This window comes from Chrysochloris asiatica, unplaced genomic scaffold (genome assembly GCF_000296735.1).
Source record: "Chrysochloris asiatica unplaced genomic scaffold, ChrAsi1.0 scaffold00003, whole genome shotgun sequence".
NCBI classification, from domain to species: domain Eukaryota; kingdom Metazoa; phylum Chordata; class Mammalia; order Afrosoricida; family Chrysochloridae; genus Chrysochloris; species Chrysochloris asiatica.
In genome coordinates, this window is record NW_006408521.1 from 6,350,531 (window position 1) to 6,373,729 (window position 23,199).

Genomic DNA, 23,199 nt, shown 5'->3' on the forward strand with positions numbered 1-23,199 from the left:
TCCTAGAGTCTTGTTTTTTGCCAGTGCCTTCAGTGCAGTTTGAACTTTTTCTTTCTGTACCATCAGTTCTTTGTATTTCCTTGAAATGGAGTCCTGGTGTGGCGCAGTAGGAATGCGCCAGACTGCAAAGCCATTTGAACTGTAACATCAGTGGTTCAATCTCACCAGCTTCTCCTCGGAAGCCCTATAAAGGGTCACTGTGGGTCAGAATTGACTCAATGGCACTTAACAACAACAACAAACCCTTGAAATGATTTGAACATTAATATTTTTGGTACAGGGACTGTGTACTCCTTCCATCCTCTTTTGATGCTTTTCAACCATTCAACATTTTGTCAATAAAATCCTTCCATTTGCAGTCCAAGGTTTGAATTTTTCTTCAGCTCTTTCAGTTGGAGAAATACTTCCCTTTGAGCCTGTTCTTCCTTTTGGGTTTTCTAATTCTAGGTCTTTGCACATTTCAAATAATATTTGATTTTGTCTTCTTGAGATGTCCTTTGAAATGTTCTGTTCAGTTCTTTTATTCCTCATGTCTTAAAGACACTTTAGCTTCTCCATACTCAAAAACAAGGAGCTCTGGTTGTGGTTATGAATTGGGATGCTAACCTTAAGGTCGGCAGTTCAAAACAACCAGCTGTTCCACGGGAGAAAGATAAGGCATTCTGCTCCCATAAATATTTATATCTTCGGAAACCCTGTGCAGGGTCACTATGAGTCGGAACCAACTCCATGGTACTTTACAACAACATACTCAAAGACAAGTTTCAGAGTGTCTTCTGACATCATATTTTTCTTTCCTTTCTTTGGTGTCTTTTTATGTCCTATTTCTTTCTTTGTGTTTGATGCTCATGTTGTCATACCTAAACTGTTCAGATCTTCATTTTTCACTGTCTAACGCATCACATGAGTTTTTGATATGGTCTCTAAATTCAGTTTGGATATATTCAAGGTCATATTTTGGCTCTTACTGACTTGTTTTTGTTTTCTTCAGCTTTACCTTCAGTTTGGATATGAGCAATTGATGGTCTGTTCCATAGTCTGACCATGGTTTGGCTGATGATATTGAACTTCTCCATCATTTCTTTCCACAGTGTAGTCAGTTTGATTCCTGTGTGTTGATTCCTGTGTGTTCCATCTGGTGATAGCCGTGTGCTTAGTGACCTTTTATGATGTTTAAAAAGGCATTTGCAATATGTACTTGGTTGGTCTTTGAAAATTCTATCATATAATCTCTAGCATCATTTCTATCACCAAGGCCTTATTTTCCAATTTCAGATTCTTCTTTTTTCAACTTTTATATTGCAACCACCAGTAATTATTATTTCATCTTAATTGCATGTTTGATCAATTTTGAATTGAAGAAGTTGGTAGAATGCATTCATGCCATCATTACTGGCTTGAGAAATTAGTGTGTAAATTTGAGTAATAGTGGTATTAACTGATTTTACTTGTAAGTAAATGGATATTATCCTATGACACACAGCATTATACTTTTAGATCTTGTAATGTTCTATTAGATGATGAACCTGAAAAGTTCCTCTTGAATTCATCATTCCCTGCATATTAAGCCATATGATTATAAAATTCAAATGGCCAATACCTAATTTTCTTAGTTTCATACTTTGTACATTCCACAATCCAGTTTTTAATGAATGCTTTCAGCTATTTCTTCTCATTTTGAGTTGTGCCCTCATTAGCAAATGAAGGTCTCAAAAGCTTTACTCCATCCACATCATTAAAATCAACTCTACTTTGAGGTGGCAGGTCTTCTTTAATCATATTTTGTTTGCCTTCTAACCTGAGGAGCTCATCTATGGCACTGTATCTGACAAGGTCTCACTGCTAATCATAAGGTTTTCAGTGGCTAATTAGTTAGAAGTAGTTGCCTCTTCTACTGGTATTTAAATTACCAGTGACATTCTTCCAGCATCAAACACAGAAGCCACCAAAGTATGACAACTGGCAGGTGACTTGTAGAAGAATAGATTCAGAAGAACAAATATTTATAAAAATATTTCCTGAAGTCAAGGAACAAATCTCTACTTCATGGATGGTGTGGTGGTCTTTTATTTCCTTTAGTGAAACTCTCCAGGGAAGATTCAATTTTTTTCATACATTTCTAGTTGTAGGATCAACTCCTGGTATAAAATTTCATCTATGTATTTACTCTGTCATTTCATTTTGACACTTCTCTTCCTCCTCAGATTCAACATGGAAGAGTTAAAGGTTTAAAGTTACAAATCTTCAAACCTGAGTGTAACTAATGACCCAGATGTTATCGAACTAGCCAAACTGTAATATCTAATTGTCAATTCTTTTGTAGGGTCTTAATGCAGACAAACTAAACTGTGAATTATTTTTCAGGAAGTACTGAACCCCATCACTGTTCTTCCACCTATTGAAGCCCTTGATCAAGACCGGAATATTCAGCCACCCTCAGATCGGCCAGGCATCCTCTATTCCATTCTTGTTGGTTTGTATCTGCTAACTTTTTATTTATCAGCTGTCATTTTAGAATCATGTAGAAACAAACAAACAAACAAATCCCTCAGATAACTTTAAAAAGCCACATTGTATAACAAAACCTTACTTCTTGGGTATGATTGATTATTCCTTTTACAAATATGTTTTGGAAAATAATAATAATGTAAAGATTTTTTCCCCTCAGAATTAGTTCCTTTAAAATGTGTTTAAGGACAATTGGGAAAACTTTATTGGAGAAACAAAAGCATTAAAATATATTTAGTCTGCATTTTGGATTCTTTCACTATATCATCTCATAAGAAACAAATTTTAAAGTCAAATGAAAATCTTAAATGTTTGCTCTATTAGTATTTTATTACTAGTTGAATTGTTGTTGTTAGGTTCCTTCCAGCAGGTTCTCACAGTGACCTGGTATAGGGTTTCCAAGGTTGTAAATCTTCACAGGAACAGAAAGTCTTCTCTTTCTCCTGTGAAGAAGTTAATGGCTTTGAACTATCAACATTGTGATTAGAAGTCAGTTCTTTGGAAACTATCATATTATTCTTATGTTATTGAATTATAGGTATGTATTAGGATCACTATAATGATGGTTGAATTTATTATTTTTTATTTTTTATAGTCATTTGGAATAAGAAGGATTGTAATCAACCAATGACACATAAGCTATCAAATTTGTGACTCGTGTGATGCTGTAGTATTAGCACTGGACTAGTAACAGCAAGATCCATAATTCAGACTAACCAGTGGCTCTTGTAAATCCTATCCAGAGTTGCAGTGAGTAGAAACACACTCGCATACAACAACAACAACAGCAATTTTCCATATTTGTCCTGGTTTATGTGCAAATAATGTTAATTGTATCAAAAACAAGCATGAACAAGTTCTTACTATAGTGTTTTTCTCAAATTACTTTTGCTAAACTACGGATGTTGTTGATTTGCTTAGTTTATAGGCTCCAAAGAGACATGTGTATGTGAGAGACTATACATTTCTTAGTGAAAACAAGGCCACTTTTGAAATATACTTGAAAAATAACTAGAGCAAAACAACCAAAATATATTAGACATATTCCAAAATATTATATTGTAGTCTATGTAGTAAAAAAGTTATCAGTATTTATTATTTTCCAGATCTTTGGTCAACTGTATGTACATATTGTGAACCATTTTCTGAGATTATATTACTAAATTGTTGACAGTTTATGAACATAACATAAGACCGTCCTAAGTGGTCATGGGTCTAGGCATTTGTTGGTGTGAGGTGCCAGCTAATCAATTCTAAGTCAGGATGATTCTATGTACAACAACACTAATTCAAACAAGACAATTAAAGCCCACTGGAGATTAAGAAAAGTTATGGTGTGGTTCTGTAGGATAAGCACTGCACAGGTGTAACTGCAAGGTCGACAGTTCAAACCCACCAGTCACTCTCAGAAACTCTATACAGAGTTGTTATGAATTGGAACTGACTCAAGGGAACAAAACAACAACAAATTTCCTATCAGAATTCCACAGAAATTGGCAAAATACTTGTGTAATTACTGGTAATGGCTCCAAAAACAAAAATGAGGAAGTTCTGATATAGTGCTCTTCTCAAATTACTTTTGCTAAAATAGGGATGTTGCTGATTTTCTTAGTTTATAGCCATCAAAGAGACATATGTGTATGTGAGAGAGACTATACACTTCTTAATGAAGACTAGGCCACTTTTGAATTTGTGTTTGAAAAATAAAACAGACAGATTCAACAATATTTATTGAATTCTATATGGTAATGCAGGATCAACCCTGACACACATCATTCTTTATTTTAAACCAGGAATATCTGCATGTTCTGTTCAAACAACTGTTCTTGGTCTATATATAGGTTTAACATTCAACACAATTAAGCGTTCTGGAATTCCCATTCTTCATAATTTTGTCCATAATTTTTTGTGATTCACTCGGTCAAATGCCTATGAATAGTCAATAGAACACAGGTACACATCTTTCAGATATTCACAATTTTCTGATCCACCTGACACTAATTGTAATAACCGTCATTCCATGCCCTCTTCTGAATCCAGATTGAATTTCTGGCAGTTCTCAGTCAATACAGTGCTGTAACTGTTTTAGAATTATCTGTAGCAAAAATTTTCCTTTCTGTGATTATAATCATATTAGTCAATTATTTTCACATTCTCTTGGATTGCCTTTCTTAGAAATGGGCACAAATATGAATCTCTTTCAGCCAGTTGACCAGGTAGCTGTCTTCTTGGCATAGACAAATGAGCACTTCTAGCATGACATCAATTTGCTAACCATTTCAATTGGTATTCTGTCAGTTCTTTGAGACTGTTTTCTCCCACAGATCCATTCAGTGCACTTTGGATTTATTTCTTCACTGTAATTGAATCCTGATCACATACTAATTGCTATAAATAATTGAATGACCACTAATTCTTCTTCTTTTTTTTTTTTTTGATGGTTCCTGCTTTGTTCACTATTTTAACAATTGTTGTTGTTATTAGTGGTGTGGAGTTGGTCTGACTCATAGTGATCCTATAGAGGGTTTCCAAAGAACAGCTGGAGGGCTTGAACAGTCGAACTTGAAGTTCAAACAGACGTTGCAGTCCAGCACATTAGCCCACAGCACCACACCAGGACTCCATTTTGATCATAAAATCATTCAATATTGCAACATGAAGCTTGAATTTTTCTTCAGTTATTTTAGCTCAAAAACTGCTGTGTCTATCCATTTTGGTTTTCTTATTTCTAGTTTTCACAAATTTAAGTATAAAATTTTACCTTGTGTTTGCAAGATGCCCTTTGAAATGTTCTATATTATTTCTTTTACTTTATTGTTTCTGCCTTTCACGTTATCTACCCTACATCCAAGAACAGATTTTAGAGTCTTTTTTGACATCCATTTTGGTGTTTCATATATGATGTCCTCAGTGTCATTTCATTAAGGACAACCTGCATTATTTTGTCTGGTCTTCAGTAATTAGTGTTCCGTGTATCAGATCTCTACTTGAGATTGTCTAGAAGTTTGTCAGAAATATATTTAATGCACTATTTTGGTTTTCATAGATTTGTTTACATTTTTTTAAGTTTCAGCTTAAACTTGCATATGAGCAATTGATGGTCTATTCCACATCTAGATGCCTGAACTTGTTTGGGCTGATTCTATTGAGCTTTTGCATTGCGTTTTTCATCTAATGAGGTTAACATATATACTTGACATTTGTTTTGTTGAAAAAATTATCAACAATGAGTATATCTTGAAATGACTATGTCTATCATGAAATCTCTTACGGTGTTTACCAAGGCTTTATTCTCCAACTATCAATACTTTCTGTTTGTTATCAACTTTTTCATTTCAGTCACCAGTATCAATGCATCTCAATTGCACATTTTATCAATTTCAGACTAGGTGTTGTTAAACATCTTCTATTTCTTCATCTTTGACATCAGTGATTGGCACTTACATTTGAATAACAATCATACTAATTGGTCTTCCTTGTAGGTTGTTGTTGTTGTTGTTAAGTGCCCTCGATCCTTGTAGGTTAGGAGTATGGATATCCTATTGCTGCAACTGTGAACTTCAGGACAGAATTTGAATTGTCTTTTTTGATAGTGAATGTGACACCAATCCTCTTCGTTTTGCTGTTCCCAGCATAGTGGGCTGTATGGTTCCCCAATGGAAAATGGCCAATACTAGTGATATGTGTCCATTAATGTCCAATCTTTACGCAGTCCATTTCATTCTTGATAATTTCCTTTTTTTCTGAATTCATAGTATACTCCCATTTGTAATTGTTAATGGATGTTTGCAGCTGTTTCTTCTCATTTAAATTCATGTCACATCGCCAAATGAAGGTCCTGAAACTGCTCCATATGTGTCATTAAGGTTGACTCGAATTTGAGAAGACACCTCTTCCTCAGTGCATAGGTTCTAGCATCACTGCAACACACAAGTCATCACAGTACAACAAACTGACAGATGAGGCATGGGTTGGGTATATATATGTATATACTTTTATTTGTAATATCATCAGTTTATTGACATTATAACTATGAAGAGTCCCTGTTAACCTCTATTGTTGTTAACTGTTGTCGAGAATATTCTGACTGATTGAGACCCTATACAGGGTTTCTGAGTGATGACTGGTGGCTTTGAACTACCAACCTTGTAGGTAGCAGTCCAGTGCTTATCCTACAGTGTCACCTCAGGACTCTTCTTAATTTCTTTTGTTTTAAAGTCTATTTTATCTAATCTTAGTATAGCCACACCATATTTTTGTGGTTGCTCTTATATAGCATGCCTTACCCTATATTTTTATTTTTACTTATATCGTGAACTCCAAATTTCCATTTGATTCTTAAAAAAAAAAAAAAAAAAAAATTATCTTTACAGATGCCCTCTATTTGGTATAACAATGTGACCGTACCATATTTTGCTTCTTTAATCAATTTTATTTTTTTTAAGTTGTATGAATGATTTTAGAATGGCTACTTTAAAAATAACTTCTGTTATATACAACATCTGGTTGTTTTCACAGACATCTCCCACATTTCCACTGTTCTCCCCTAGGAAATTGCCTCTGCAAAAGGCAGCTGAAGACAGATAAAAAACATGGAAAATGATTTTCCGGGCAGGGTGAGGGCTCCAGCTAGAGGAAGAAGGAGTTCTGTATTCTTGACTGCAGCAGACTAGAGAAATTTCTGCCTTTCTCAGATACAAAGGTGGATACAGGGAGTGGTCTTGTTTTAAATAACAGGAATGCTCACTTTTAGTTTTTTTTTGTTAATTTTCTTGAACAGATATTACTTCATTTGACGTTCATCCTTAAGACAATCTCTATAGACTTTAATATGTATCTTCATACAATACTTTTTATGACTGTCACTGGAGAGAAGACCCACAGAGTTCCTAATGCTTTCATGCTAGAAATTGATAGAAAATATTTTTATTAAAAATTATTTATTTAAAAAATGAAAACATATTCCTGTTCAAGTCTAACTCAGGGATGTTTTTATAAGAATCAGTAAGCTAAAAAATGAATCAACATGTCAAGTTCATGTCCTTTTTTAGTCCTGAGTAGTGTCTAGTTCTAATTCTACTTAACTTTGATGCAGTATCAAATATTTTGATATTTTAAATGAACAGTGGCCCCAAGCTAAACCTCAAAAATCCTAAATTTCCTTACAGCTGATATAAAAAATGAGCTAAACCTTTTCCTCAGTTTTCCATTTTCTCTTTATCCCTATTGGGATTGTGAGGCTTGGTGGCAGTTTGTAATGGGGGCATCTCATGAAGCCAAGGGAAATGAAGGACACAGAGAGAGTGTTCGGATATTATTCAAAGCCATACCGTTTTGCAAAGCTTGCCCAGAGAATATGAAAATGGCAATAGCATGATTGATGCTCCATGTAATGTATAATATAAGATTTTCATTAAACCAAGATCATAAATAATTTGGGAGGACATGCTGAACTGGTGTATGCTAGTGTGTGTTTTCCAGCTGTGAACACAGATATAATAAAGTATGTATTTACTTCAATTGATACAAGATGATGGGCTAGTCTTTAATTTAATTTTGTAATTCTTGTGTGATGATACAGGGTATGCACCAGACTGCTAACCTCAAGGTAAGCAGTTCAAATGTATCAGCCACTCCTCGGTAACCCTATGCAGGGTCTCTGTGAATCAGAACTGGATTGATGGCACTTAACAAAAACAGTAATAACAATAATTTTTATTTTATATTGCACATATTCTTGACAAGTTCCATGATTTCTTTATCCCCTGAAACATTCATTTGGTAAACTGATGGACATTTAAAATATCTTTATGACATACTTACCAAGAGTAAATCAACAGATATTGTTACAAAATCCTCTAAACTATTATTAAACAGCAAGATCAAAATGCTCTTGTTTCTCAATGTGTCCTCCATCTTGGTCTATACATTTTTGGAGGCTGTGTTTCCATTCTTCTAGCCTGTCCTAGAAGAATTCTATAGTTTTCCATTTATATCATGTCAAAATGGCAACATTGACATCCTCAAGGGGAACAAATCATGTTCTCTTTAAAGTTCTTTGCATTTGGGGAATAATAAACACTCTCAAGGGGCAAGGATAGGGATGTAGGATAGATAGGGTAAGGTTTCCCAATGAAATTCTCATAGGTGATCCCTTGTTATCCTCAAACAACAAGCAAGTTCATTGTCTTGATGGAAAAAAAAAAATGTTCAGCACAAAAGTCCTGGCCTTTTTCTCACAATGCAGTTTTCAAATTACTTAAAACTTCATAATGTTGTTGCCATCAAGTCAGTCCTGATTCACAGTGTCTTTGTATAGGTTTTCCAACGGTGTAAATCTTTATGGGAACAGATAAGTCTAATCTTTCTCCCACAGAGGAGCTGGTAGATTTGAACCTGAAAATCCATTGTAACTGTCTTGAGTTCTTCAAGGAAAGATATCAAAATTATCCCTGGTGTGGCACTATCATTTAAGCACTAGACTACTAATAGAAAGTTCAGTGACTCAAACCCACCAGCCACTACTGGGAAACCCTATGCAGCGTTACTATGAGTCAGAACCTACTGGTTGGTATTTAACACAACAAATTCCAGAAAACAGTCACCATAACTTGCTGAGCTGACTTCTATGCTACAACATTAATTGGCCCAGCAGGTCCCCTAAGAAGCTACTACTTTGATTGGACCTTTTTTGGTTGGCATATTAGTGAGACTAAGACAAGAGAACTGCCTTCAGCTGTCTACTGATTATAGACATGTTTAAACACATTTTGTTTAGAACAAACGAGTCCATGTAAAAACTGTAAACCCTACTAGCAATATTTATTACTTACCCTCATAGATTTAATCTAGAGCCCTGGTGTGGTGCTGTGGATTAATGCTCTAGACTGCAAAGCCATTTGAACTGCAAGGTCAGTGGTTCAAGCTCACCAGCTTGCTCCTCAGAAACCCTATATAGGGTCACTATGGGTTGGAACTGACTCAACAGCACTTAACAACAGTAACAACATAGATTTAATGAACAGAAAGATATAAAAATCAAAAGATAATTTAAGAAAAAATTATCCAATTTTTAAAAATTTTATTATTGTTGTAACTGTATCATTTTGCCCATCATTTTTTTTGTGCAAAAAAATAAGAGAGTCAGACGGAGGGTGAGAGGAGTTTCCTTCTCCCTCCATTTTGTAGGTAAATATTGTTAATGACTTCATTTAAATAAAAGAATGGAGCAATTGAATTTTGATCTTGGTGGTGGTATTTGCCATGGAGTCAGTTCTGGTTCATAGTGATCCTGTATGAGGTTTCTGAGACTGAAAATCTTTGCTGGAGCAGCAAACATCATGTGTTTCTTGCAGAGAGGCTGGTAGTTTTGAACTGCTGACCGTGAGAGTTGCAGACCAGTTCATAACCATTATGCTAGCAGAGCTTCTGCATTAAATTATAAAACTGAATAAATACATTTACTTTCCACCAGGCCTTATTGCCTCTGTCTCTGGTTACTCAGCCTATTATATCTCATCTTAGTTGGTATTCACTTTATTTTTCTTGCTTTTTTTTTTTTTTTTTGTGTGTGTGTGTGTGTGTGTGTGACACATTGATGTACTCCAGTGGGTTATTTATAAAAAGAGATTAGTAGTCCTTAACTGTCTTTATTGCCTATTAATGGAAAAACTAATAATGATTAATACCTTGACAATTTGTTGTTGTTAAGTGTCTTCAAGTTGGTTCTGACCCATAGTGACCCTATGTAAGGTTTCTGAGGAGCAGCTGTTAGATAACAGTCCAGTGCTTATCCTACAGTGCCACACCAGGAGTCCTGGTAATTTACTAGCATATAAATAAGTCATATGTAAGCGTAGTGGTTGCGAATCGGGCTGCTAACCTCAAAGTTGGCAATTCGAAACTACCAGCTGTTCCACGGGAGAAAGATGAGGCTTTCTGCTCCCATAAAGATTTTCAGCCTCGGAAACCCTGTGCAGGGTCACTGTGAGTCAGAACTGACTCCACAGTACTTAACAACAGCAAAGCATATCAGTTTGTTCACCATCATCAACTAATAATGCCTTTTGTACATCATGTAGCAGGTGTAATTTAAACACATGAAAAAATGCCAAATTGAAAATATTTCTATGTAAAATTATGATTTTCTTTTCCAGCATTATATTTAGAAATAGAATGCCAATGATGATAAAAATAATCCTTTTGTAAGAATTAAAAATAAATGGGTCCATTCATTTTATTGTTGTCATAACATTAAAGATACAGATTTTGAAGACTGGTTTTCAAATCAGATTTCCTTTCAGACTTTTCTCCATTCTGTTTCTCAGTGGAATTAGTAACATATCCTGGTGTGGTGCTGTGGGTTAATGTGCTGAACTGAAACGTGAACCTCAAGGTCAGTGGTTCAGGCTAACCAACCGCTCCTCGGAAACCCTATACAGGGTCTCTATGTGTTGGAAGTGACTTGATGGCAGTTAACGCAACAACAACTAATGTTGTTTTTGGAGTACTGTCAAGTCAGTTCCCATAGCATCCCTGTATAGGGTTTCTGAGGAACAACCGGTCAGTTTGAACTGCTGACCTTGCGATTCAAATGGACTTTGCGGTCCAGCACTTTATCCCACAGTGCCCCACCAGGACTCCAATGATATATATTGTTGGGCAAACCTCACAATCCTGGCCATGCCTGAGTCCATTGCCATCACCACTGTGTCGGACCATCCCCTTGGAGGTCTTCCTCTCTGTCTTTGACCAGACATGATACCCTTCTCCAGTGATTTGTCTCTCCTAACAATATGTCCAACATATGAGAGATAAAGTTTGGCCATCCTGGCTTCTAAGAAACACTTTGTCTATACTTCTTTTAACACAGATATGTTTGTTTTTTTGGAAGTCCATGGTATTTTCAGTATTCTTCTCCAACACCATAAATCAAATGTATCAATTTTTATAGGGTCTTTTGTATTCACTGCCAGATAACCCTAGCAATCTGTTTCTTTTAAGAGTACAGTAAAGAAAACTATGTAGAACAGTTTTACTCTGTAATACATGCGTTACAATGTATCAGAATTTAACGGATAGTAACTAACAACAATGGAGTCCTGGAGTCCTGGTGTGGCACTGTAGGCCAGTGCATTGGACTGTCAAATCAGTTTTGATTGCAAGGCGGCTAATGGTTCAAGCTCACCAGTCACTCCTCAGAAACCCTATACAGGGTTGCTATGGGTCAGAGCTGACTCCATGGCACGTAACAACAACAATAGCAATGAATAATGACAGTGTGTGACATGCAAAGGATTACACTTGACTTCTAACTAAAAGATTGAATGTTCAAGTCCACACAGAGCTGTCTTGGAAGAAAGACCTAGAAATCCACTTCTAAAAACTCATCCATTAAAAACCCTATGAAGCACATTTCTCTTACACATACTGAGTATGTTGCCCTTCTTTGGAAATTAGACTGAGTAAATGAGTGATATTGTCTAAGTGCTATTGTCTATATTTCCTCCAAGACTAATTTGTTTGCTCTTCTGACAGTCTATGGTATATTTAATATTCATTGTCAACACCAGATATCAAATGTGTCAATTATTTTTCATTTTTCTATTTCATTGTAGCTTTTCCATACATTTTGTTGTTGTTGTTAAGTGCCTTGGAATCAGTTCAAACTCTTAGTGACTCTGTATAGGGTTTCTGAGGCTTTTAACCTTTGCAGTAGCAGAAAGCCTGGTTTTCCTCCTGTGGAGCAGCTGGTGGGCTCCAACCATGGACTTTGTGGTTCCTAGTCCAGTGCTTATAGTATGGAACCACCCAGATCTTTTTTTCATTCATACAAGATTGAAAATGACATGGTTAGTGTCATGAGAATATTTCTTACAGGGAAAAATGATATTTTATCTCACTACAATGCCTCTGTTTAGGAGACATCCTTTACAGACATTAAGTGTACCATCAAAATTTAATATAGTTGGCATAATAAAGTTGATTCTTCATAAAATATAAGCCCAGATGGAAAAAAATATACTCAGATTAATATCCAAGCATCATGATAGTTGGTCCAAACTACCAGTTATTGTTTATTACAAGCCATGCTGAAAGACCATGCATGCTCTAATGCTATAATTAAGCATTTTAATGCAATTCTGTGATCACAAATTTTCTCTCCCTATAGTGAAAATCACTCTTCATGTGATGAAGTTTCAAATTAAAAAAAGCTCTCATAATAATAAAATATATATATATATTTGGAAAAGCATCCAAACCAGAAGTATTTTTCATTCTCGTGTACATAACTAATTAACAGTACACTGCATTTGAGTCTGCTTTCCTGAGACTGCAGAATTTAAAAACTTAATTTACTAATGAAATTGTGATCTTGCTCCTCAGCTAATGAAGGAAATAAATAAAACAGATACACTTATTACTTATTTTTCTCAATTATGTGCTGAATTCTCAATGTCTTTCAGGGACTCCTGAGGATTACCCACGATTTTTCCATATGCATCCTAGGACTGCAGAACTTAGTCTCTTGGAGCCAGTAAACAGAGACTTTCATCAGAAATTTGATTTAGTTATTAAGGTAAATTAAACTAATTTCTTATTTCATTGTGTTTATAAACTGCTAGTCAAAGAAACCTGCAGAGGCTACTGCAGGCACTTTCATGTGATAAAAATTTTAATTTATTTGGACAGTAAAGAACTAAAATTTTTATAGAAAAAGAAGTGAAGTACAGTTTGAAGATATTATGTTATATTTCTCTAAAGTGCTTCTTATATCATTATTATGCTGATTATTAAAAATAACAGCATATTATATCAAAGAATATTTTATCTAAGATCCTAATCAAGTACATTTATTACAACATAATATAGATCTTATTTTCTAGCATTTATTATGTTACTAAAAATAATTTTTAAGCGTGAAAAATATCTCATCTGTATATTGTAAATGTTTGTGAATTTAAATTTCAATCCTAATAATGTTTTCACTTAATTTTTTCAACATCAAACTTAAAGCTATTGCTTGCTCAGAGATTCCTCTTATATGTGTCTCACTATTATTTTTTTATATTAAAAAATGTTGCTTGACCTAAAAGATTTTCAAGCCAAGGGGGAAGCATTTAGCATTATAATTTTAATTGAAAAACATCCAGTATGTTATAATAACTCCAAATGAAAGTCACTGTGTAAACCCAGATGAGCTGACAGTGAATTCTTGTGGCTTTCCTTGAGAAAGTGCCATCTGACAGTAAAGCAGGAGTATCAATTTGACAAACAGCTATGGTGGTTAGGACAAGAGCATTGTCAGTAAATGAAATGACTTAATACAAGCTAAAGACACTTAGTAAGTACATGACACTTTTATATCTTTGTATATATATTTATTGGTAGGAAAAGATGTAAAATTCAATTTTAATATATTATATTTGAAAATGCAACCCTATTATATTTCCCTTACAATTTTTAAATGTTAAATTATTAATGGAAATTGAGAATCTCACTGCTCGTGTATATTGTTCAAGGTGTTTTCACTGTGTTATTGCTCTAATCGTAGTACTGTGCTCATGAATACATTTTGGAAACTGGGTTCATTGAGGGTATGTGATTGATTCATTATTACACTATTAATAAGCATCGGGCTGGAGGGTTAAATCTAAGTTGATCTAAGTCAAAGCCTTGTCCTTTCCACTTCAGCCAGACCTAATTGCTTAGATGGTTGTCTAGCTTCACTATCAACAAATCTAACTAACTGCAGACAGTATTAGTTTCACATGCATTTCATCTTAGTTCAAACTAGGAGCTAGTTTCTTCACATTGATTATATTATATCTGTTAAAACCTGTGCTTACTTATTGGCCCCTTGTATTTGAAGTGCTTGTAGTATAGAAGGGGAAAGGGGCATAGAAGCAGATAAATCCAAGAAGGCTCTTCAAGTGCTAACGGGAAGACATGCCAACATAGCACAGAATAGGAACATTTAGATTAATGTAAAGGCTCAGGTAAGATTTTCTAGAGATTGTTCCAAGCTAAATGTTGACCTCTGAATAAAGTGAAAAATGTGTTTGGACAGAAGGAAGAGCAGAAGTAAAGGCGTAGGGCCATGAGAAAGCAGGCTACAAGCAGTTAACTGGGAAATGAGGTATAGACCAGACCACAGAGAGAGCCTTATGTGTGATTGCAGTTTCCTTGGATTTCATTTCAGTAGGGGTTTGGGAGTCATCCAACAAAGAAAGCCATTCTCCTTTTATCATTTGTATAAAATAGCCAGGCATGAGATTCATCTTGCACTATTTTATTTTAATTATCATGGGACGCTATGAAACTCAAAAAGGTGTATCCATTGTATACTGTCAGGTCAACCTGGAGTCATGCTGTGCTGCTCTCCCTGGGAGTTAAGGTACTGACAAAGCCCTGTTTCCAAACTGCCGCCTTTGAAATCTGAAATCAATTATTTTTTCTTATTATCAAAGTCAGTTGTCCCAGTGTACCTGGGAAAAGTGTAACTCAGTCCATCAATTATGAAAAATACAATCAATTAGAACAGGTCACAGATAAATTTTTTATGTTTTAATAACACTTTATATTATTAATGGAAGTTTTATGGGCATTATTAAGTTCAAATTACTGTGTTTTATGTGCAGTCGAGGGGATAATAAGCAAAGGTATCAATCTATAAGAATAATAATGTGCCACCTGCTTGAATAATAGCTAAGCATTATAGCATTGTTCAGGGATCCATCGAAGTACTACAGTTTGCCAGTTCTCTCTGTTGTATGTCTTTCAACTTTTTCACTTTTTCTTACTTTAATAATGCTTCATGTTTTATTAGCATAAAAGATTGTATTGGGCCTGATCCCAATTTCTGTTTTGGAAGCAGAGAAAAAATAAAGTAAAATGTAATATATTCCTAGACCGCAATGAAATCTGTTTCAAAAAGCTTTGAGAGCATTTCAAAGTTTCTAAGTGTCATAAATTAGAAATTTATCATCTTCATTTTTTTATATTTCTGTCCATGATTTATTTAGCACACTAACAAATAAAAAAAATATAAAGGTAGAACTAAGATGACAAAATGGACTACTTTATAAAGTTTAGGATATTAAAGGATTAAAATATGTCCAACTGGGGAAAAAAAGGCATTTTATTTTAAGGTAAAAGCTCAAAGATTAGTTAATTATAATTATTGAAGCATATTTAAAATAAGGCACATATTTCATAGGTGTAATTAACTGTAAGTTCAACATAATTTTTTAGGCAATATGACCTGCCAGATTAATATGACATTTCTTCAAGCAAAGAGAGTCATAAATTTAGTTTGCTCAGGGCAGTTCATGTTTATCCCCGTTGTTCTTCTGTAATTATTAATGTTGCTTTTTTCACATGCCAAAAATCTTCCCGGTTGGGTGATAAATTAGGTGATCATAAAGCTTCAGGTAGAAATAAGAAAATTTATTTAAAAGATGCTAGTTTATAATGGTTTTAGCTCCTTTGTGAAATATCTATAATAGAAAGTTCACCTTCATTTTTACAAATTTCATTACTTTTTAAAAGTATCATTAGTTGATATACACATGCGAATATAAAGGAACTAACCTTGAGTTATTTGAACAGTAAGAAAGGCACATAATCAATAATCTACTCTCTAATTTGCTCAAAAATAATTATATTTGTATTTAAATCTCTTTGATTAACAATCAAATACAAGAATTTCACTAAAATCAATAATAATATCATTAATTGTGGTCCCCCTTTCTTTTCAGTTTGTTACTCAATGACCTACTTCTTTTTTCTAGCAGGCTTATTTTTAACCCATTTTCTTTCCAAGTTAGGAATAGATTGCTCCTTAGGTCTTACTAGTAACACTTCATACTCTGTGTTCTAAACATACGGAACCACTGGCCCTGCCTTAAACTCACCATATTCTTTCTAACCTCCAAGCATCTACATATACTATTCCTATTCCTGAATCATGTCTCCCTTTTCTTGTCAACAATCTACTACACATTGATGCTTCAGTTTTCAACAAAGAAAACCTTTTTGTTGGAAATGGATGATCACTAGTTTAGAAGACTCTTTATTTCCTGTTTGTCCCTGTGTTTGCTGTCATCATTCAATTAGACTTGCCTGTTTATTGTTTCCTGTGTCTTGGTGTTGCGCTATAGGATAAGCACTAGACTGAAAGGTCAATTTGAACTGCAAAGCTAGTGGTTCAAACTCACCAGTCACTCCTTGGAAACCCTATATGTGGTCATTGTGAGTCAGAACTGACTCAATGTCACTTAACAACCACCACCTTTACAAGAGGGCAGATTTTTAATGCATTTTTTGCTTCTACCTGATATACTGAAACCCTAAACCTACCTATTTATAGTATAAAAAAAGGACTTTCTTTCTTTTTTTAATGTTTTATTGTGAGTTATATGGTAGTTTACATGGGAGAACTTTAATTTTACATTCATCCCATCGTATATCATCTCATTGCCATGGTTCCAATCCCCTCCATGCATCATCAACCACCCAAAGGGTATATCCCAGAAACCCGCCCCTACACTTTCCCCTCCTCCCCCCATTTTTCAGCCCACAGTCCCTTTCCCTCTCTTGCTCCAAAGACCCCAGTCGCTTCATCACTTTGCGTCATCATCTCTGTCACCATCTCAGGCATTTCTGTTTCTCTGGGTAGGATCCTGCTCTCGGCGGCTCTTCTCCGTTGATGGTCCCAGAGGCCTCCGCTCCTATCCTGGAGAGTAATCACTCCCTTTCTTGTTACAAAACGTCTACCTTTGCATTTCCAACCCTCATAGTCCATCCTGATAAGCATTATTCACTACAGTATCACGAGTTACCCATCTGTATCTCCTTTCATCAGCTCTGCCCAGACAGATTGAATAGTACCTACTGGAGACTCTGCCTTCCGCCATGCTCCCTAGCACTAGGTGCCCTCTTGAAAGCTTGTAAGCCAGTCACTTCTTGCTTTGTAGTCCCCTCCTCCCCATTTGAGTATCCAATGTCCAAGCTGCCCTTTACCGTCCACTCTGTGTGTGGGGGTGTGTGAACGTTTGTTGCTGTGGGGATTTGTTCCCTCTTTTGAGTCGCTACTCCATAGGCATACAGACTGTATTAGTTCACTCTTTTTTTTTTTCCCCTCATCTTCTTTCCTCTCCTGGTTGAGCTCCAATCATCCAGTCATCCAGTCCAGGTCACGTGGGTATCATCTGCAAGTGTGGGCACTCCTGTGCATATATGTCCTCTCTTCCCATTAGCCGGTAGCTCCACTCTCCTCTCGAATCCTCCGTGGCCACAGCACTGACTCTGGGGAAAAAGGACTTTCTTAGAAATATTTTTCACAGTAAATTTCTCCCCAACACCATAAACATTTAAAGGCTGGTGGTTGCTAATGCCAATGTCTTTTTTGTATTTGAATACATGCATTTGAATATGTGTGTTTGATTTAAATGTTGCCTCTCTGTCCACAGTAAATTCTTAAATAATTTCATTCATTACAAAAAGGTCTCACTCTATGTTAAAGCACAATTTGAAATGATTTTCTGTATCAAAAAGCTAAAAACAAGCAAACAAGGGAAAAAAAAAAAAAAAAGACAGAGAAGCACCTTTCTTTTTTCTTAAGAGATATATATGGTTTTGACATGGAAAATGAACCACAGAATCAAAATGGCCAGCCTGGTTATTGGTGGTGATGTGCCATTAATCCTGACAATTTACTTCCATTTGAGAGTCACAAGACAACATCTGAAAAAGGTTGAAGCCTAAGAAAACAGCTACTACAATCCTACCGATGACTCTATTATTCTACAACCCTATAAATAGCTTCCTTGTCAATAATGGAAGTCCTAGCAGGGTCACTATGAGTCGGAACCGACTCCACGGGTACTTAACAACAACAATGTGGTGCTGTAGGATAAGCACTGAACGGTTAAGCACAAGGCTGGTAGTTCAAACCTATTTGGAAACCCTCTATAGAATCACTGTGAGTCTGAACTGACTCCACCGTACTAACTACAACATCAGTTATGTTACACTTTATAATAATGATACTACTGTGTAGAACAAACTTTAAATAGAAAACTCAGATTCAGTGTTTTTAAGTCATACAGAATGTGTTTGTTTTCAGTTTTCCAAATCTTCTCTAATGATTATTGGCTGCCTTTCATTTTGAATCTTGCAGAAGAAACAAATGTTTAAAAGTTTTACTTCAAAGAAATCACAAGTATGGAGATTATATGCTTGGTCCTAGTCCTAGAAAATCCTAGCTAGATTTTCAATTCCTAGGTAGACACCTCTTCCAAGTATTCTGCAGTTGTCCAAAAGGAAGAATATCAGAAACTAAATGCACGGTTTTGAAATCTCAAACTTTCTATTACCATTTTTATTAATGATAGCATTTCCATTGTTGTTGTTGTTGTTAAGTGCCGTCGAGTCGGTTCCGACCCATAGCGACCCTGTACAGGGTTTCCGAGGTTGTAAATCTTTACGGGAGTAGAAAGCCTGATCTTTCTCCCGCGGAGCAGCTGGTAGTTTCGAACCGCTGTCCTTAAGGTTCGCAGTCCGATTCGTAACCACTACGCTACCAGAGCATTTCCATTAGCCGTCCACTAAAGATAGGCGTTTAGTTCCTCATTAGATCTTTCCTCCAATGACTTCCCACTTGACGATTTATCAGGTCCTAACCAGACACCTCTGGAATGTCTCTTGACTATCTCCCCAATTCTCCATGTCCACCACAGTTCTCTATTTGTCATCATCATGACCCGTTGTCTCACACATGGGATCACACCATAGCCTCATCTTCTTGCATTCTCTCCATCCCTGCAGCTTTCTTCCCATGTTGCCAATAGAATTCTTCCAAAACAATAATGCCAGTCTACATTTTGTCTCAGCTACTTTACAGTATGTCCCTCACATGAATTTCCAACAGAACTTTGTACAGTTGACTGATCACAGGTATCAGGATCAGAGAGTGACTAGCAAGTCAAAGACAGTCACCCATCACTTCTCAAAATAAAAAGGACTAAATATCAATTTAAAAAAACTATGAAAATTAATTTGATCAGTTAAGGAGATTCTAAAGTATAGGTTACTATTCTTCCTGCTGTGGCATATGTACTGTCACTTTTTGAGAAACAAGCAAGCAAACAAAAAGAGTTAGAGAAGTAGTAAAGAGAGCAGAAAGTCATGAGCACTCCTTGGGAGGAGAATGAACAGAAGTTATCAGTGCCCTCCGGTTAGGAGACATTCAAAGCAAAATAGCAAACAAACAAAAATACAGCTGCTGTTACCAGACCACAGGAAGCATTACAAATGCTATGGATGACATGCCTTTTGTCTCGGAAAATATTCCAGCTATGTATTGCTAGTCCTATTCTTATCATTTATTGTTTAAAGTATGAAACAGACTTTTGAAAGTACCATTTCAGTAGGTAATTAATAGGTTTACCTCAGTTCTCTCCATAGCGAGACATCTAAGGGTGGGGAAGTTTAAGTCAATTAAATGGAAATTTCTGTATAATTTTTAGAGCAAATTTATCCTACAGAAATTTCAAGTATTCTTTTTTATTAGTAATAAGGTAATGCTGATACAGATTTCTAAAACAAAAAAACGCTTTCTAAAATTACATTTTTGATATATTTGCTAAATTATCTTTTTTTTTTAATGTTGTATCCTACTTTTAAAAATTTAGTAGATTTGCATACAAAATGCGTGTGTACCAAACAAGAATACAAGGTACATGTCTTTTTTTCCTATTTCTAAAAGCTCCAAGTACTAGGCTAAACTAACTCATGTCAGTTATGGAAATCAATAATACGTAAGATTATATGATGTCCTTTTGTCTCATCTCTTTATTTGTTCAGCTGGTTTATACTTAGAACATAAATCGAATATAGCAGTTGAATATATTGGCTGTCCAAATGTACATGATGACAAAAGACACACAGAGGTGAGATTTTATTTGGCCTCTTTACTTCCTTACAAGGTGACCTACAACTGCTTGGCAGAAGAAAGGTAATTTTTTATCCAGTCTCGTCACAGTACCTTGATTTTGGCAAGCCTTTGTTTGCAAAGGCCACTATAAGACTATAACAGCGAGTCTAAATAATGTATAGTGTTCCAAGGAAAGCCACTTTCGGAGCAGTCTCTATCTACCTCTTCTCCCCACTACACACCCCTTCCCACTCAGAAATTCCCTTAGCCCTCTCACATGTTTCCTCCCATGTAATCTTGCTCATACAGATTGGCTGTTGCATAGAAAAATAAACAGGCAGAAGTGTGTAGGTAAAGTAAGTTTGCATTTTCTTTTCATCTTTATTTTTTTCAGTTTGAGAACATTTACTGTTTTATTAAGTGACCAGATTACAAAAATAACCATGGTAGAAAGCGTAGTTCATCCTTCTAATAAGCCTGTTGATCTGTTCCTTCCTGTTACCAGCATCTCCACCTTCTACAAAATATGTGATCTTTTTCTTCATCCCACCACAAGGAGAAGAAAATTTGAAGGGCCACAGGAAGTTACTTGCTCTTTGAAACATTTCCCAATGGTGTAGATCTCATGAATCAGATCCTCCATGCAGACGATGCCAAATTGACCAAGAGAACTTACAATCAATGTGTTCTTTGTCAGGGCAATTTACTTCTTATTAATTTTGCCATATCCACACCTGTAGATTAGTTCATTCTCTGACTTCAGGTTTGAGTACCCCCATGCAATATATGGTTCCACAATCTTCAACATGTTAATAGAAGCCCGTTGAGCTTAACAAAGGTGCCATTGAAGATCTGGCAAAGGCGAAGAAGCTGCAACACCTTTAGAACCTTTGGGCTCACACCATTGATACTTCTGATTCTGATAACAAATACCAGCTTGGGCTCACCAGGTACCTAGAATTTGCCTGCTTTACTTGCCATCCTAGCCATTGGAATCTCAGTTCTGTACATCTGCCTATATTCCGTGTAATAGTGCTTGGGTTTTGCATAGATAACCTTCCTCTTTGATTTTTGAAGCATCTTTTGGGCAAACTTCTTTCTCAGGCGCTTGATCTTTAGTTCTGCGAAATTCCTTCGCTTTTTCTTTAGGGTCTCTGGCACAGCAGGAACCGCCTTTTTCTTCCACACCCTCCATGGTCCCAGGCAGTTAAAAAAAAAAACAAAAAAGGCTTGCCATTTATCCATTTATTTTCCTCTGAGGAACAACCTGGTACACAGACTGTTAGCCTTTCACTCTTACTCCTTTCCAACTTCTGATAAATAATCCATTTAGAGAAAAAAATATTTTGCATATTAATCATTTTTTCAAAATTAGAAAATTCAAGAATAGGCTATTCGTAGAACCCAAATCACAGATGGCACTTTTATGGGATTTTCTCCAGGTTAAGAAAAAACCCTGTGGAAATACGATCAGACCCAATACAGACAGAAGCTTTGCAAATTGGAGAGAAGAGGGACAAGGCAAAATTAGAGAAATCAAACATGAGCTAGAAGAGGCTGAGGAAATGGTATTTGTTTGTTGGTGGTAGTGTTAAGTGCTGTCAAGCTGGCTCCAACCCATAGTGACCCTTTATAGGGTTTCCAAGGAGTGGTTGGTGAGCTTGAATCGCAGACCTTATGGTTCAAATCAACTTTTCAATCCAGTGCATTAACCCACAGCTAGTATAGTACTATCATACTTTTGTGTCTAGCTGTCCCCACTGTTTATAACTGAGATGATTCCCATATTCAAATCAGCAATTAGTGTGAAATATTAGTGATTAACAGGAGTCTTCTGGATCTGGTCTCTCCCTGAGAGTCTGGGTTACCTTCTTTAAATCATCCCAAACTGCTTTAGTCATTAGTTTGTCAGTTCATATCTCAAACTGAAGCAAAGAGAAAGGTTTTTATTATTGAAAGGTATACAGGGAGTTGCAAGAATTCATGTTTTCCTTGAAATAAATTATAAACAGAATCACATTATGACTTCAAGTGCCAATAAAATAGATTTTATTTTATTAAATATATTCCCAAGGTGAGAAGTGTGTCAGTATGAATTTGTTGTCATATCCCATGCTCTTTTTGAAAGTGAATTGCTTATATTCAATCTACTGAACATATCTTTTCTTTTTTGAACTGTACAAAAAAAAAAAAAAATCCAGGAAGAATGCACGAATATACTGTATTTATGGTGGTGTGAACAATAAGTAACTTGATAAATTCTGAAGTATTTTTAGTAGAAGTCATAAATACGTTTTCCAAGTACCAACTGCAAGAAATGTCACCAAACCGTTCCTCCCACAGCACTCTCTACTTATCTGGGTTAGATACTCCATTGCAGTGGACACACAGAACTCAAACACAAAATCACAGTTAAGGAATTTATTAGAGAAGTTAATAGGTTACAAGTTAAGACCAGAAATGCATAGGATACAGTTCTCTCAGTCAGGATAGTCTCTCCTCAGCCATTCCCAAAGGTCACCCTTTGGGCCTGGCTAATGTTACAAGAACAGATTTGATGAATTGGACACTAAAGACCGAATACCAGAAGAGTTGTGGGATGACATCAAGAATATCATACATGAAGAGAGCAAAAAGTCATTAAGAAGACAAGAAAGAGGGAAAAGATCAAGATGGATGTCAGAAGAGACTCTGAAACTTGCTCTCCAACGTAGAGAAGTCAAAGCAAATGGAAAAATTGAAGAGGTGCAAGA

General features: G+C 35.7%; 1 protein-coding gene across 3 annotated transcripts in view; it reads left to right on the top strand.

Annotated features, from left to right (window-relative positions):
* The window catches only part of PCDH15 (protocadherin-related 15), a 1,066,306-nt gene that overhangs the window by 537,806 nt on the left and 505,301 nt on the right, over positions 1 to 23,199 (top strand). For all 3 annotated transcript variants that reach the window (XM_006831105.1, XM_006831106.1, XM_006831104.1), the window contains 2 exons: positions 2,365 to 2,473; positions 12,975 to 13,087. In XM_006831105.1, the coding sequence (XP_006831168.1) occupies positions 2,365 to 2,473; positions 12,975 to 13,087 (222 nt within the window). The remainder of the gene's footprint in view (positions 1 to 2,364; positions 2,474 to 12,974; positions 13,088 to 23,199) is intronic.